At 35.7% G+C, this 15,399-nt stretch overlaps 1 protein-coding gene across 1 annotated transcript; it reads right to left on the reverse strand.

Moving 5' to 3' along the window:
- Nucleotides 1-695: 695 nt before the first annotated feature.
- LOC117571249 (aspartate aminotransferase, cytoplasmic-like) lies at nucleotides 696-2,635 on the reverse strand. The gene is made up of 7 exons (XM_034253302.2): nucleotides 2,503-2,635; nucleotides 2,287-2,444; nucleotides 2,036-2,217; nucleotides 1,501-1,978; nucleotides 1,278-1,443; nucleotides 1,076-1,218; nucleotides 696-1,014 (listed from the first exon to the last, which is right to left on the reverse strand). Exons 1-7 carry the CDS (start codon nucleotides 2,541-2,543, stop codon nucleotides 830-832), a joined length of 1,353 nt encoding a protein of 450 aa, XP_034109193.1. The 5' UTR covers nucleotides 2,544-2,635; the 3' UTR covers nucleotides 696-829.
- Nucleotides 2,636-15,399: the final 12,764 nt, after the last annotated feature.

Below are 15,399 nucleotides of genomic sequence, written 5' to 3' on the forward strand. Positions count from 1 at the left end.
AGTTGGGGTTGATGCTGAAAAGTATGCTACATGGCAAATAGACTCAAATTATGTTGTCGGCAAGCGTGAGTGTGTGTGTGTGCGACAGAGATAGCCAGTGTGCGAAAGAGTGCTTTTTGTAGTAGAACACCGCTCTACGAATAAGAGTTTGTGTGTGTGTTTTATTTTGTGTGTGTGTTCGTTCGTTCGTTGTTGTTTGCCTAACGCTTTTTATGCCTTTCGAAAATTGTGAGTACTGCGTTCATAAATATTTTTGCTCAAGTTAATTGAAACATTACCAAAAAATGCTTGTTGGCAAATATTGAAATTATTTTGGCTTGCGTTTGCAAGCACATATTAATGGCCTGCTTATATTTATGATTTCTATTTTGTTACGTTCTTATTATCTTTTAGCATAAAACGATTTGTTGTAATTTATGGGTTGTTTTACATTTTGTTAGAAGAGTAAAATACGATGAATTTGAGCTACGATATAAGCTTTTGAAGCATACAATGGGACCAAATGAGAGCTTACTATGTCTTTAATAAATAAATAATTAAATGAGAGCTTAGTTTCTTAGTGTTTTAGGGGATCTTAATATAAATACAAATATTTTTATATAAATTATTTTAGATGATGACATGACTTAATGTCATGATTTAGTTATTTTATATTGTCTTGCATGTATTCAACACACATTTTTATTACAGTTCTTTTTGCTTAAATTATGCAACTGTGATTACAAATTACTATTGTGATGAAAATTACAATCAGTAAATTGAGAAAAACTAACACATTTTATTATATGCTGCGCATGATGCATTCTTTCGGTTTTCACTTACATCTTCCTCATTTTTCTTTTACCTTCTCTTCCTCAGGCTTATCACCTTCATTTTCTGCTGACTCTTTAACAATTTGACAAATTGATTCAGCAACATAATCAATATTTTTTGTATTTAAACCACAGATATTAATGCGTCCAGTTCTCGTCAAATAAATGTGTTTTTCCTTAATCAATCGCGCCACTTGTTGCTCTAAGTGAAATATAAATACCTTGGGAATATAGCTTACTAAGGCTTAATATTAAACACTCACCATTAAGACCTGTAAATGAGAACATGCCACGCTGCTTGACGATATGATCCCATCGTCCAGGTGTATTCAGCTTTTGCAGTTTCTGAAGCAACTCTTTTCGCATTGTCTTAACACGATCTGTCATCTCACGTAACGTTTTCAACCTACATTCAATACGTATTTCTATTCAGCAATGAAATATAATATTTTAACGTAAACTTACCATTCCTCTTTGTTTTTCTTATCGCCTAACACCTTGGCAACAACTCGACTGCCAAATGCAGGTGGATTTGAGTAATTTGGGCGCACGTAAAGCATTTGTTCCGAAATTAAGGCTGGCACCAATTTTGGATCCTTAATAATCGTGACCAGACTACCAACACGTTCATCTGATTGTATGCAAATATTAGAAATGAATTTGTCAAATAAAACATTATCACACATACTATATAGACCCATATTCTTAGAAAACGATTGCGCTGCCATTAACTCGATGCCTTGGTTGGCAAAATAACGAATAGCCCAAGCATCTCGGTCCGGATCTCCAGTTGCAAATCCCTGATATGCGGTATCAATTATTGGAAACAAGTTGTTACACTTGATAACTTCTGCGACTTGTTTCCATTGCTTCTTAGTCAGATCCATTCCCGTTGGATTGTGCGCTGAACCATGGAGAAGAACCACAGATCCTTCCGTTGCCGAAGCAAGATCCACCAGGAGTTTCGACATGTCAATTTGGCGTCTTTTCTTATGCCAATAGGCATAATTTTTGAACTGCTTAAAACCGGCATGCTTAAAGATTTCCCCATGATTTTCCCATGTCGGATCTGGAAAGAAGACAGCGCGTCGCTTCAGGCGCTTAGCTAGAAAATCAGCAGCCAATCGACAAGCGCTGGTTCCCGAAACTGTTTGTACTGCAGCTACCTGAAGATACAAATATATTAAAGTGATAGTAAATAATTTATTTATAACGTAACTGACGCGTTTCTCTTGCAGTGCTTTGCAATCTGAACCCAAAAGCAATTCTGTGGCAACTTTTATAAAATCTGGATTACCAGACATGGGCAAATACTCATGATTTAGTGTCAAGTCATTGACAACCTCAAATTCGCATTTCTTAACAATTGGCAACACAAGAGGCTTGTTGTCTTCGGTGCGATAAGCTAAACAGAAAAGTTATGAAGCTTTTTCTTATTGCAGTTATATTATTAATATTTCATTTTCATGTTTACCACCAACACCAAGATTTACTTTCTTCTCATGTTTATCTTCCTGATATAGCTTTGTTAAATGGAAAATTTCAGCCGGAATAACTAGTTTGACATCAGCAAACGCTGACTTGGGACACTCAACACCAGAGCTTCGCTTACGCAATGAAAAATATATGAAACTGTGCTTAGTAGATTGTTAGTTAACAATTTCATGAATTACACTAATTAACACATTACTTCGGCTTGAATATCAAATGCTCTGCTGCACACACAAACATTGTATTTATCTTAATGAAATACTGCAAAATTTTGAATTTCAAAATGGGTTTTATGGAATTCTGTTTTAATTTTTACAACTATTGTAAAACTACTTTGATTTTAAATCTTGCCAACATATTTTGAGCTGCAGTTCAGAGTTTTTCTGCGGCAAAAGTTTTCAACATTCTTTCAACATGTTGTGTGAAATTGGATCACTTCGTCAGATTTCTGAGTTGAAGAATCGGCCGTCGTATATTTTTGTGCAGTTGATGTTTGAAGAAGTCATCAATCAGGTCAAGTGATGGTCAATTTGATGTGTGTTTAACTGCCTGTCAGCTGGGGCTGTGCCATAGGTTTATTTGCCTACGATTTGGGTTTGTTTATGGCCCCAAAACTTGTACATGGCTGCGTCATACCGCTGCATTGTGTGTTTTATACAATGGACTGAGTAAACTTGTGGTTGCTTGACTAAGAGATATCCTTTAATAAATTTAAAGAAAAGTGATAACATTACATTTCTCTATGTGCTTTCATTGAACTAATTGAAATTCCTATAAAATATTTTATATTTAAAAGACTGCCAACATAGAGGTAAAGGGTATGCCAAAATAACAATAACAAAACAATCTCAATGTTTTCATTGCATGTGTGCGTGTGTGCATGTGTATAGTAAGTATACGTACTGTGTGCTGCGTTCGTTGCTTGCTTCCGTTGTCTTCATTGTTTGTATTTTAGGGCTTCACATGTCAGACATTTGAGGCAAACTAACTATTTGATGGATACGATGGGGTCACTCTGGCAGAAGGAAACCGACACCAAGTCAGGCAACAATGTTGCTCCAGTGTATATAGTATTTGGGGCGCTCCTCCAATCAATTTGCCCAGTCAATCAGTCAGTTCAGTTCAGTTAATTATTTGGCTATTTAAAATGCATTTCCATTGCCATGATTAACTGCAAATATTGCACTCAATATCGAAGCGCACTCCTAAGCTGAAAGTGAATTGCTTTCAAGTGTCTCTCTGTCGTTTTGCAATTTGATTTAATCCATTTGAGAGTCGAGCGCAATCGATTTGTATAATTCTGCAAACAGCTGAATTTTCATTTCATACACTTTTGTGTATCTGTGGCAAGAAGAAAATAAGCAGAGAAAATAGTCATAATTTTCTGTATTGATTTCATACTTTTCATCACTGTAATGCAGTTAACCTTTTAGATTTTGTGTGCCATGAAAAGAAAATTGTAATTTGAATAAATTGTATTATAAAATTTATTTCAAATTTATGTAATTTGATAAGCATTCAACATTGGTGTTCTAGTTGCCGTAGCTTAAATGTTGGTAAAGCTAATCGATGCAGAGAACAACCCGTTGATTATTTAGCCAGTTGGTGGTCGTCAGTTTATCCTCGCCGATGCTCTTGAATACAATACACAAAAGCTTCTCTACCCCCCATTCCCCTTGCCTTTAGCCTATAAAATACTTGTATCCCGTTTCCGCTGCCCATTTGTACAAACAATCGCGGCAACCGCAGCGGTGTCCCGTGTTTAATGGCCTGGTCTGGACAGGAGATTGGGCGGTGGCGGTGGGGGAAACAATTTTTATAAATATTGTGCACACGCACAATGAAGTAAACGTAGCTATCAGTTTTTTTTGCGTTGTCGTCCTTGCTCATCAATTGGCGTCTCTGTTGCTGTTGTTGCTGTTGCTGTTGCTGCTGTGCGTGCATTTTATTTTTTATGCATGAAGTGTAAATTAAAATTAAATTGACTGTGCAGAGTTCACGCGACGCAACGCTTTACAGTTTGCGTGGCACACGCGGCGTATGAATAATAAACCTGGCAACGATGTGCGGTGCGGCAACTTTAAGTTGCCACTGACCTCAGAACGTTCCATTTATTTATTTTCATATATTTATATGACCTTTTTATTTTGTGTTTTTAATTAAGTTATAAAATATTAATTTGTTGGGTGTGTGTGTTTATATGTTGTTGTGATGCTTTTTTATGACTGTTTGCAGCTTTATTGCAACTCTCTCTTTCTCTATCTCCCTCCATCTCTCTCTCTCTCTCTCCTTGCCACTGCGGTTGACATGCATTTTGTGGTCGCAGTGCTGCAGCTCTGTGGCAATATTGTGCCTTCGTTCCTGGGCTCATCAGTTCCTCCTGCTGTGCGCTGTCGTGCACTGACAATGTCAGTGGCATCTGCAGACAAGGCTTCGGATCAGGTTTATGTGCGTGGCGTGGAGTTTATATTGTGTCTCCAGTTTAGCGCGCCACGGGACCCAACGCAATGCATGTCGCCATTCCTCCACATAACCATTTTCTTTGCCTCTATAAATCTCCATCTCCTTCTACTTCATCTCCCATTGAGTTTGCTGGCATTTTACGCGCCATTTAACCCGTTCGATTTGGGTTTCAAATGCAAAACAAAATATCTACTCGCATTTCTGTGCCTGCCTACCACCTGCCTCAAGCAGCTAAGCTGCTGAGCAACTGTTGCCTTTAAAACTGAGGGCCTCGTAATCTATGCTTCTGACTAGCAACTTGGCAACTGTTGTCAGGCATATAAGAGGACGGACGTACAGTAATTTGTAATTTAATTCTTTGCTTCGTATCATGCAAAGTGAATAAGAATTTGTTTTGGTGTCACGAATAGTTTTGCTTGAGGTGATTAGAGATTGATTTCTCAATAGGCATACCATACATAACTAAAGATAGAAAAATTAATTGCATTTAATACTGAGTAATGAATTTAAGACATACTCCGAAATATCTCTCAAATAATACATATAACATTCATAATATTAGTATCTAAAATTTAAAAATTCTCATAACAAATGCAAATAACATTAAATATGTATTAAATGCAATATATGATATTTATAAATCAAATTTAAAGCTTAATGCTGATCTAAATAATACAGAATTTGTAGACAGTTGTTGATGCTTTCTGATTTCGATCTATTCATCGATTGAAAACACTAGCTGAAGATTGTAAATTCTCTTGCCTTTTTTTTTACTTCTGCTTTCATTTAATTTTTTCTAATATTCATAATTTTTTTCGGCGTTTGAACGTAACATGGAATGGGCTGTCAATAATACCAGTAAAAATGTTTGTGGACATATTTTGGTACTTTAAAATATGATTCAAATAAAACTACAATATACAAAATTTGAACTCCTTATTCAAATATCTCCAACAGATTTGTAGTGCTCTTATGCTCTAATGTTTACTTTTTTCCATTTTTGTTGTTTTTTTTCAAAGATATACATATCATATAATGTATATTATATATATAGGCAATATCTTTTGACATTTGAATACAACTTGAACTGAGTTTTCATTAATTGCAATTGCTCCTACTCGAAAGCTGCTGCTTATTGCGCCTGCATCAATGCACCTACAAAAGTTTCTAAAGCGAGTTTGAATGAAGTGAATGCCGGCAGGCTTTTCTTATCCGCATTCAGCTTGTTCATTGACAACTTTATAATCCTTTGTATCTGCTAATCCCACATCATTTCGTTCGCTCTGAACCTTCCTGCTACCATATTTAATCCAACAATTCCACAACCTAACCCAACTTACATTGTGCTGGAGTTGCGTGACTGCCTGCCTGCCTGCTAAGGACTGTAACATGACAGCTGTCATATGTTGCCATTCCGTATCACATTTTATAGCACACTCTCGTAGTTAATTTTTTTTTTGTGTTGGAATTTCTTTCTATGTGAGCTTTGTTTTGTATCGTTACGCTTTGTACTATTCTGCTTCTTATTCTCTTCACATCACATCATCACAACATTTTAACACACAACACGTGCTCTAATTGCGATTCTCTCTCTTTCTCTCTCTCTCGCTCTCCTTTGAGCTTTTCTCTCACATTTGCGCACTCTTCGCTTGCGCTCTCTTCGCTTGCTCTCTCTCTCTCGATTTTGCTGATTGGAAGTTTACACATTTTTTAATGGCATGCTAAGCTGAAAAGTTTTTCGTTTTTTGTTTTCCTTGCTTCTCACACAGATTTCATTGTTTCTGTTTTGCTCTGTTTCCCATTTTAGTTGTGCCACATTTGGCCCATGACTGTGGCAGAGTGTGCAACTCTTTGTCCGTGTACCACGAGGACTCGGCTCAAGGACTGCATTTAAAAATAATTTATTGTGCCAACACACGCACACACACTCACAGAGACACATAAATAATTTGAGTTTTTATTTTTGGTATACACATACACACAGATATTTCACTTGACCGTACGTTGAACTGTTGACCCAAACACCTGACCAGCATTGTGGTCGAGGGGTGAGGAGCATAGTAGAGACGGGGAAAACCTCATGTCAAATGACTATTTTTGTCGTTCTTCAGAAATTGTTTGTGTTACACTTGGGCATTTTGCTTAGAGAGCTCTGCTTCATTTTATTCCAACTACCAACACTATTTAGCGGCCCGGCCGGCAAATGTCATTTAGAATGAAGAAGTAAAATGGTTTGGGGTATTATATAGACAAGTGCTCGTATGGGAAATTGGCAAATCCGCTTTAAAAGCGCCCCAAACTCTTTTATTTAGTTATAAATTAGCTCCAAACTGTTTTATTTAGTTATAAATTAGCTCTACTTACTTGTCTTGTTCAAAAAATATATTGACTTAGTTTAAACTCGACAAAAAGAATGAAAGCGGCATTTTAGAATTTAAATTTCATTTGAAAATGTGACTTAATTTAATTATTTGATAGTTGCAGAGAGAGTTGTGTCTTAATTTTACTTTTGAAAGTTGAACGCACTCTTTGAATGCAATGTGATCTAAATATAAAATGAATGTAGTTTTTCTGGAATTCTAATTTTATTTGGATGTGTGACTTCAATTAATTTAAAACAATTTCAGAAATATCTAAATGAATAAAAGAGAATATAATAAAGCTCCCCTTTTCTGAACTAAAGGATGCCATGAGGACAATGCGTCGAATACTTAATATGATACGTGTGTTAATTTTAAAGCTGAAGCATACCTCAGGATTGACCTCAATAAGTTTTCCCAAAAAATGTGTTGTTTTTGTGTACTTTTTTGCTCTACTATTTCTGACATCTAAAAAATTTTAAAATACGGCTCATTGGCTTTTACCATTTTAAATATGGAATTTCTATAATTGATTATAGCTAACTTCTTGAAATGCAATTATATATTATTATAATTAATTTATATATTTTCTTCCACATGTAAATGTATATATGAGTAGCTTAAATCGTGTGGTAATTGCTCATTAAAACATTTCTGCAAGACGAAGTTTGTACTTGTATTTCATTGAAAGTACCATAAAAATGTACAATCAGATTAATTTCCAAATATTTTTCGATATATATTTTATTATATTACATTAATTTTTATATGTCAATGTTTACTAATACATTGTTGGTTGATATTCTATGAATGAATTACAATGAACAAATAATAAAGTTTTGCGAAAATTTGTAAAACGTTTATTTATAAATCATTGTGTTGGTGTTTTTTTTTTTTTTTTTGCATATATACAAAGCTACCTAAGATTTTATGACTTGTCCATCTATTTGCTTAGAACGATATTTTCAGGTCGACAAATCACTTGCCCCTTCCTCGTTACTGAAGTCCTTTGCCCATTTGGCTTGGTAAGTTTTTTTTATTTTATTTTTTTGTTGTTGCTGTATTCACATGGAAAAAGCAATTACAAATATATCAAGTTGGGGCCGTCGACATGAAATGCAGCCAAGTGCTAAGCATATCGTGGGCTTTTATACAAATATTTACACTTCGTTAACTGTCAAAGACACCGAAAGCAGTTTGAACACACACACACACACGATTTGGTGGGTGGGGCAATGGGAAGCATTTAAAAACCGCCGATTTGTATTCGTTTTATTTTGTATTTTTTTTTGTCGCTCATTCTTTGTATTTGCTTTTGAAAAGCATTTTATGCAAATGCCTAAAAAATAAATTTTCTGGGCCAACGCGTCGCAGAGCGCAACAAAGAAAACGAACATCATTTGCAGCCCAGGCATAGGCAAAAGCAAAAAATGTGCTACACAAAGTTCATTTCGGTTTAAGGATATTCAATATGATGATGACTCTTAAAGTGTTGGCACACAAAATTATGCTATTAAAATGCATATTCAATTAGCAGACGGCAACAAATAAGCGTGTGAACCACAAGAAGCGCAAAATTGTTACACCTTTTTGGTATTGCCGAGTTTTACAATGAGAAAACCGAGAGAAATAAAGGGGCAGGAGTCGATAGAAGGTAGAACCGCAAAACACCTGCTGAAAAATTCTTTTAATTAGCGTTGAACAAAAGAAACGCCGGCGACTGGATGGCTGGGCAAACAATGAGCGTTAAATTCTATTCAATGGCAAAACTGAAGGCAAAGCAAAGCAAAGCAAAGCAAAACAGAGCCAAGGCAAAGCAAATAATTGAAGAAGTTGAGAGTTGAGTTGAGGTAACGAAAGCGCAAAATGCGCTGCACGGTGAATGGTGAATGGTGAATGGGACAGACAAAATGGCAGACAAGAACAATAATGAGCTCAACTTCTTCTTTGGCTTTTGTTTCCGCTTACAGGTTCTACTATCGTCATATACTCGCATATATTTCTGTCGATGGTCACGAAACGTGAGTCGGGAATGTGTCATCATTGCTTGTTCATGACGGCAATGATGATGATGATGATGATCACGATGAGGATGACGATAATGGTCCACGTTTCACATCCCCGTCAATGTCATTTGCGATTTGTTGTCGTTTCTCTCTTCTGACCGTTGATTGAGCTCAATTGGCAGCTAGTACTTATAGCGGCTATTGATTAACATTTCGTTTAAATTGTGTAGAGCTTAGCTTGTCTTTTAGTTTAACTACAATTGGAAACAAAAATGACATATTTTGTAAATAGGTGAATGTACATAAATTTGATAAGCCGATACTTTGTAGATTAATAGTTTTAAAAAATAATTATTGAAAGTTGATTTGTCGATTTATAAATTCAGTTTTATAATTTTACATTTTGAATACAATAATGTTAGAGAATTTTTACAAATAACTCGTACACGTATTATTTGTAGCTAATTTATTCGTTGATCATAAATATTAAAAAATACAATTTTACAATTTTGCTCATCGATTTATATTTTACAGAATCAAAATAATTAGAACTTGTACATAATATAAAAAAATAAATATATCAGAGATTCTTATAATATATAATATAGTATATAAACATATTTATTGTAAACAATTTCCTTAAAGCACCTTTAAATTTAAATTGATTTAAAATAACTTTTTATATTTATAGCTTTCAAAATGTAAAATCAGCCATTTCAATAATATCAAAAAATATTAATATGATATAATATATAAATTTATATTTGAAAATATTTTGAAGTTGATATAAATATATAAAAAATGTTTTAATTAAAAACGATTTAAAATTGCTTCACTTTAAGACAAAAGCAATTTGCAGTAGGTTGAGCTTTGCAGCTGGCAGACATTTAAAGGAGAAGCCACGCCCATCGGCTTGCACCCACAACTTGAACGCCCCAAGCCAGTTTGCCGGCATAAGCATTTTGTAATTTCAATATAATTTTGTTGCCACACGTATTAAGTATACGACGCATTGCGCTTGTGGTATATTTGTGTTTGCCTATAGCGTGTAAGCATGTGTGTGTGTGAGTGCTTCGGCTTGTCTTATGTATTTGCTGCAGCTGTCTTTGTTTGCTAATATAATATTTTGTAGCATACTTTAGCAGCAGAGGCAAAAGCAATGTGGAAAGGGGAATTTTTCAACTTACGAGTATTTTGTGCTTAGCTCTGCAGTTCAGTCAACTTTTGCTTGGCTACCTGTGCAAAGAACCGTGTCTAGACGTTGCACACGTACCATAAGAATCCCCTCTCACACACACACAGTCGCACACACACACACACACTTTCGCCTGCAACTGTTCTTATGTATAAATATTGAAAGAAACACATGCAAAAAGAAAAGCCATAAGGAAAATATTTAATATGATAGACGCACAAAACCCTTTTCAATCTTTTGCAGCCACTGTTACAGCTGTCCTTTGGCTCTACTTTTGCCCTGAGTTTAACTTTAGCTTTAGCTTTTGATACGTTTCTGTGGCAATTTAACATTAAACATAAAAATGATAACAAATTCTTGCTTGCCGCTGTTTTGAGATTACAAATTACGACACATAACCCGTGGCCATGGCCACCGACCACACAGATAGAGAAGGAGAGAGAGAGAGAGAAATGTATTTGTATTAAGAGTGCGAGTTGTATCCAGAACTCAGAGTAATCGCTAAAGCTGAAGCTGACGCTGAGGCAGCGCTGTAGCAGAGAACTTCAAACAGTTGCAATTATGTAATGAGCACAGAGTTTACCCGCTTAGCCGCCAACATATGTTATACAAATGCACAAGTGTGGGTGTGTCTAAGCGTGTGTGTGTTTGTAGTTTGATTGTATGTTTACTTTCTTAAGTGGGCTGCTTGTAAATTTTGTCTATACTTCAAAATTACCAATTATTTCCTACTAAAAAATAGCTTAATCTACAAACTCTCAAAGTTTTGGGTAATTCTCGTGGAAGAACGTCGCAAGCGATACGATCCAAAGGGAAATAAACATATACCAAAACATTATTTTTGTTGAGTAAAGAGCTGATTAACACTTTCATTAGAGCTATGAATGATTTTGAAAAAAATTTCATATTTTAGGATAATTTAAACAAGTAAGAAAGCTACAGTCGAGTGTACTCGACTGTGAGATACCCGCTACCCATTTTGAATAAATGCAATATATTTTGTGCTATTATTCTCAAAATATACCAAATACAGTGGAAAAACTACTAAAAATATACCAAATGGTATATGAGGTATATCGATATAGTACCGCATTCAAAATATACCATAGACGGCAATATACCAGATTGTCAGCCAAAGCAACTCAGACCCCTAGTAAGTAGGCGTTTTTGCCCATACAAAAGTATTTCTTTAATAACTTCGAAAATTTGTATCTGATCGCAACCAAATTTTCAGGAATCATAACTACTATAGTTATTATTATATATATCAAAATGCAACTCTAGCTTTAAAATTACGCTTTTTATTCGATTTTTTTGATTTGCGGGGGCGGAAGTGGGCGTGGCAAAAATTTGAAACAAACTTGATCTGCGTGCAAATATAACAAATGTTGTCGAAAAAAAATTATAGCTCTATCTCTCGTAGTCTCTGAGATCTAGGTGTTCATACGGACAGACGGACAGACACACAGACGGACAGACGGACATGGCTAGATCGTCTCGGCTGTTGACGCTGATCAAGAATATATATACTTTATAGGGTCGGAGATGTCTCCTTCTACCTGTTACATACATTTCCTGTCGGCACAAAGTTATAATACCCTTCTACCCAATGGGTAGCGGGTATAAAAATTAAAGAGCACGAACCTAAACTAATAAATAAACGAATTTATATATTTTATCGTAATACAGAAAATGTTCCTAAAATTCATCTTAGTTCTAAGTATTGTGCTTATCCAGAGCTATGCATTTTGCAATATACAATTAATTTTATTCTTTCTTACCGTTTTTGAAATTTTTTTTTAAATCTGTTATTAATTCAATTACATTGTTAAGCATTTAACACTTTTTTTTAATGACAGCGTTTTATATTTAAATGTGAAATACTTAATTTATTTTTTGTTTTGGGCTTAAACCAATTATGTAAATTTTTTATAAAAAAAAACCTAAACCTATAAAAAAAAAATAATGGTTAGACTTAGAAATAACTATTGAAACTTTTAGTTAATTGTTAATTAATTGTTTTGTACTTCTAGTTGCTTGTATCTAACAACTTTCAGGAAGTCCCTCGCTACTTATTTATGTTTGCTTTTTTAGTTTATCAGACGAATTTCCTGGGGCACTTTTTAAGACTTTGGGTGTTAGGATGCGGGATTTGAGTTGAGGTCGGGTGAAGAGGCGTTTGGGACGCGTAAAGTTTTGCAAAACTATCGGAAGTCGTTAACGCTTTCACACACACACACACACACACACACACACACAACCAGTGGCAAGAGAAGAGAGCAGTGGCAATACCAGACCTGCCACGCCCACATAAATGTGGTACCGCAGCCTTCATAGCTGTGTCTCTCTCACACTCAGTCAGCCACCTCCCCCCTCATACTGAGCTGCCATGTTTGATTTCTCGCTTTATATGTAGGCTAACTTGTGTTTGCCACTGTCACACAGTTGAGTGTGTGCGGGACACCCCGCCTTAACACTACACACTCTGCTCCTTCCCTCCCTCCTCTTCTGCTCTATGGTCAAAGCACGCCCACAAATGTTGGCACATTAATTAATTGAAATGCTGACGGCCATGAAACGGCGTCGGTCAGTGGGTGCTTTGAGAGGCTGCAAAGTGGGGTGAATACTCTGAGAAGTCGTGTGTTTTGCACGCTTGTTAGTTTAACTAGCGCCTGGCAATTAAACGAAAATTAATTATGCTACCTAACATTGAAAGCAGCCCAAAGGCAAATCGCAAAAACGCGCTGCCCTTGAACTTAGCCCCATCCACAATTAAAATGTAGCCAGCCAGACCCCCCGAATAGCACAGCTTCTATTTCATGATCCAAGCGGGAAGCCAATCAGCTGCCATTTTTCCGTTGTCTAGGCCAGCGGAAATGTGCGGCCAGTCTGTCTGTCTTGGTGTCTGTCTATCCGCTTTATCGCCGTCTCTTTATATCTCTCGCTTGTGTCGGCTAATGCCTACTTAACTTTGACTTTGGTGATAGCACCGACCGGACTTAAATCAATGCCACATTTTCCTTGTCCAAGGTTAACAGTGTGTGGCGCATAGTTTCCTAGTTTCAAGTGGCGCCGCAAACTCATAATTTCGCCTCCATTCCACTCCGAAGAAGCCTTGGTGTGACGTAGAAATCATTTCTCATTTTTCATTTTTTCATTGCCATAGAATACCATCAATCAATTTCTTGCTGCCTGAAGATGTAAAACTGCTTAAGTTACGTTGTACTTACATTTCACTTCACAGACTTCCATGGCATCCAGAGTTCGCTTCTATTTTATTTACGCCCTCCAACTCGCTTTTTTTATAAGCGCAAAATGTGCGTCTCTCTGTGTGTGTGAATTTGCCTAAAAAGTCAAAGTCAGGCGAGCATAAACTCATTTCGATGCCCTGCATAGAAAAGGTTGCTTAGGGTAGTCGTGTGCAAAAATCGTATAATAAGATCTCTGAAGTGAACTCGTCCAATTATTTGGGCTTCCCTTTTTTGAGAGAATTTAGTTTATCTTTTAGTGAAAAGCGACATTCTGCAAAATTGTTGAAGTTAAAGTTGTTTACATTTTGGCATGAAACAAGATATTGCAAAATAATACATTGAAATTTCACTAAGGCAAAAACCTGTATTTATCTAAAATGAATAATTTCGCAGTAATTGGTTCGTTTTCACTCAACTTCTTTTACTTTTAGCTTAAGTATTGAGTAATAACACTGTTTACTCTATAGTGTGCTTAATTTGTATAGATATACTTTATAATACTTAATAAGATGTGCACAATATTGCATATTTTGAAATTAAATTAATGTTTATTTTAATAGTGTGGTGCGTATTTTCTTTTTAAATATATAATATTTATTTTCATCATATCATGCTATCTAATCATTTCGTTTTTTTCATTCGTAGTGCACTGTATTATGGTCATATTCAAAATTAGATTTAATTTCATTTCAATATTAGACTTAGTTTTTTTTTAATTTATCTTTTCACTTCATATCTGTTTAATCTAATTATTTCGCTTTTTTATTTTGCTTTTCTGACCACCCTACCTTGATTTAATAAAACTATTTAATGAATAAAACATGAGTATTTTGCTTCTATTTTATTCCTACTCATGTATATTCTTCTTTCGAATTTTTATTTTAATGTCGTTTTTAAATGTTTCCCAATTTTATGTGTTATTTTTTTCTAAATAAAAAATATATAGTTTTTGCGCATTCCAATGACAAAAATGATAAATAAATAACTGATTTTCTTGACTGCCAAGGAAGTCGTAGCGTAACTCGCAGTTTTAGCATATCCTCGGTTTGCATTTTACAAGTTTCTGCTTAAGTTCGTCGTTACGCTTCGTTAGAAACTTGCTGCCCGACAAAGTCCACTCCGTGGACTTACCGCTTGGCCTGGTCAATGCTTCCTAGACCAGCTTTTTTTTCTGATTATTTTGTTGTTTTTTTTTTGGTTGTGTGTTTGTGCTTTGTGGCTCGTCCGTTGCATTGGGTCAACATTTTGATGATTTATGCGCTGTCGTGCAGTGTCATGAGCCCAATTAACATTTTGGACTACACAAATTTTCAACTTGAGATGCTTCGCCTTTTTGATGTCCAAAGCGTAAAGGAACTTTTTGTCAGCTACTCTCTAAAGCATAATTTGATTGCTAAGCCAAGTTCCGGGCAATGCACTTTTCGGATGGAAAGTTTAAGCCGCGTAACGAGTGCAAAAGATTTTCATAATGTAATTTGAAGATGATTGTATAATAGCTGCGATTTTGCTATATCAAAGAGAGTCCTCAACTAATCAATTAGCTGTAGTCTTAGGCATGTTTTGTCGTACTGTCGCCAGTTATTCTCAGGTGTTCGCAAAATATGCACTTTGGTCTGGTAATCGCAACAGTCGGCTGATAGCAGCAGCAACATGGATAATGTGCATACTTAATGAATGGGTGGGAAGAGGGCAGCCTAAATAACGAAGTGGGCGTGCCATAGTCGCCCCCTTCATGCGTTTATGTTTAATCTGCTGTTAAGCCGAGAGGAGGAGAAGTAGAAGAAGCTTTTGCCTCGAGTCGAGTCGAGAGTCGACTTTAGC

The sequence above is a fragment of the Drosophila albomicans genome, chromosome 3 (genome assembly GCF_009650485.2).
Source record: "Drosophila albomicans strain 15112-1751.03 chromosome 3, ASM965048v2, whole genome shotgun sequence".
In the NCBI taxonomy this organism is placed as follows: Eukaryota; Metazoa; Arthropoda; class Insecta; order Diptera; family Drosophilidae; genus Drosophila; species Drosophila albomicans.

Excerpts from the sequence above, each read along its gene's own strand:
- LOC117571249 (XM_034253302.2), bottom strand. The coding sequence starts at position 2,543 with ATGTTTGTGTGTGCAGCAGAGCATTTGATATTCAAGCCGAA. Across the intron at positions 1,444-1,500 it reads TAAGAATATGGGTCTATATA|ATGAACGTGTTGGTAGTCTG; the intron begins GTATGTGTGATA and ends GCATACAATCAG. Across the intron at positions 1,219-1,277 it reads AAGAAAAACAAAGAGGAATG|GTTGAAAACGTTACGTGAGA; the intron begins GTAAGTTTACGT and ends TATTGAATGTAG.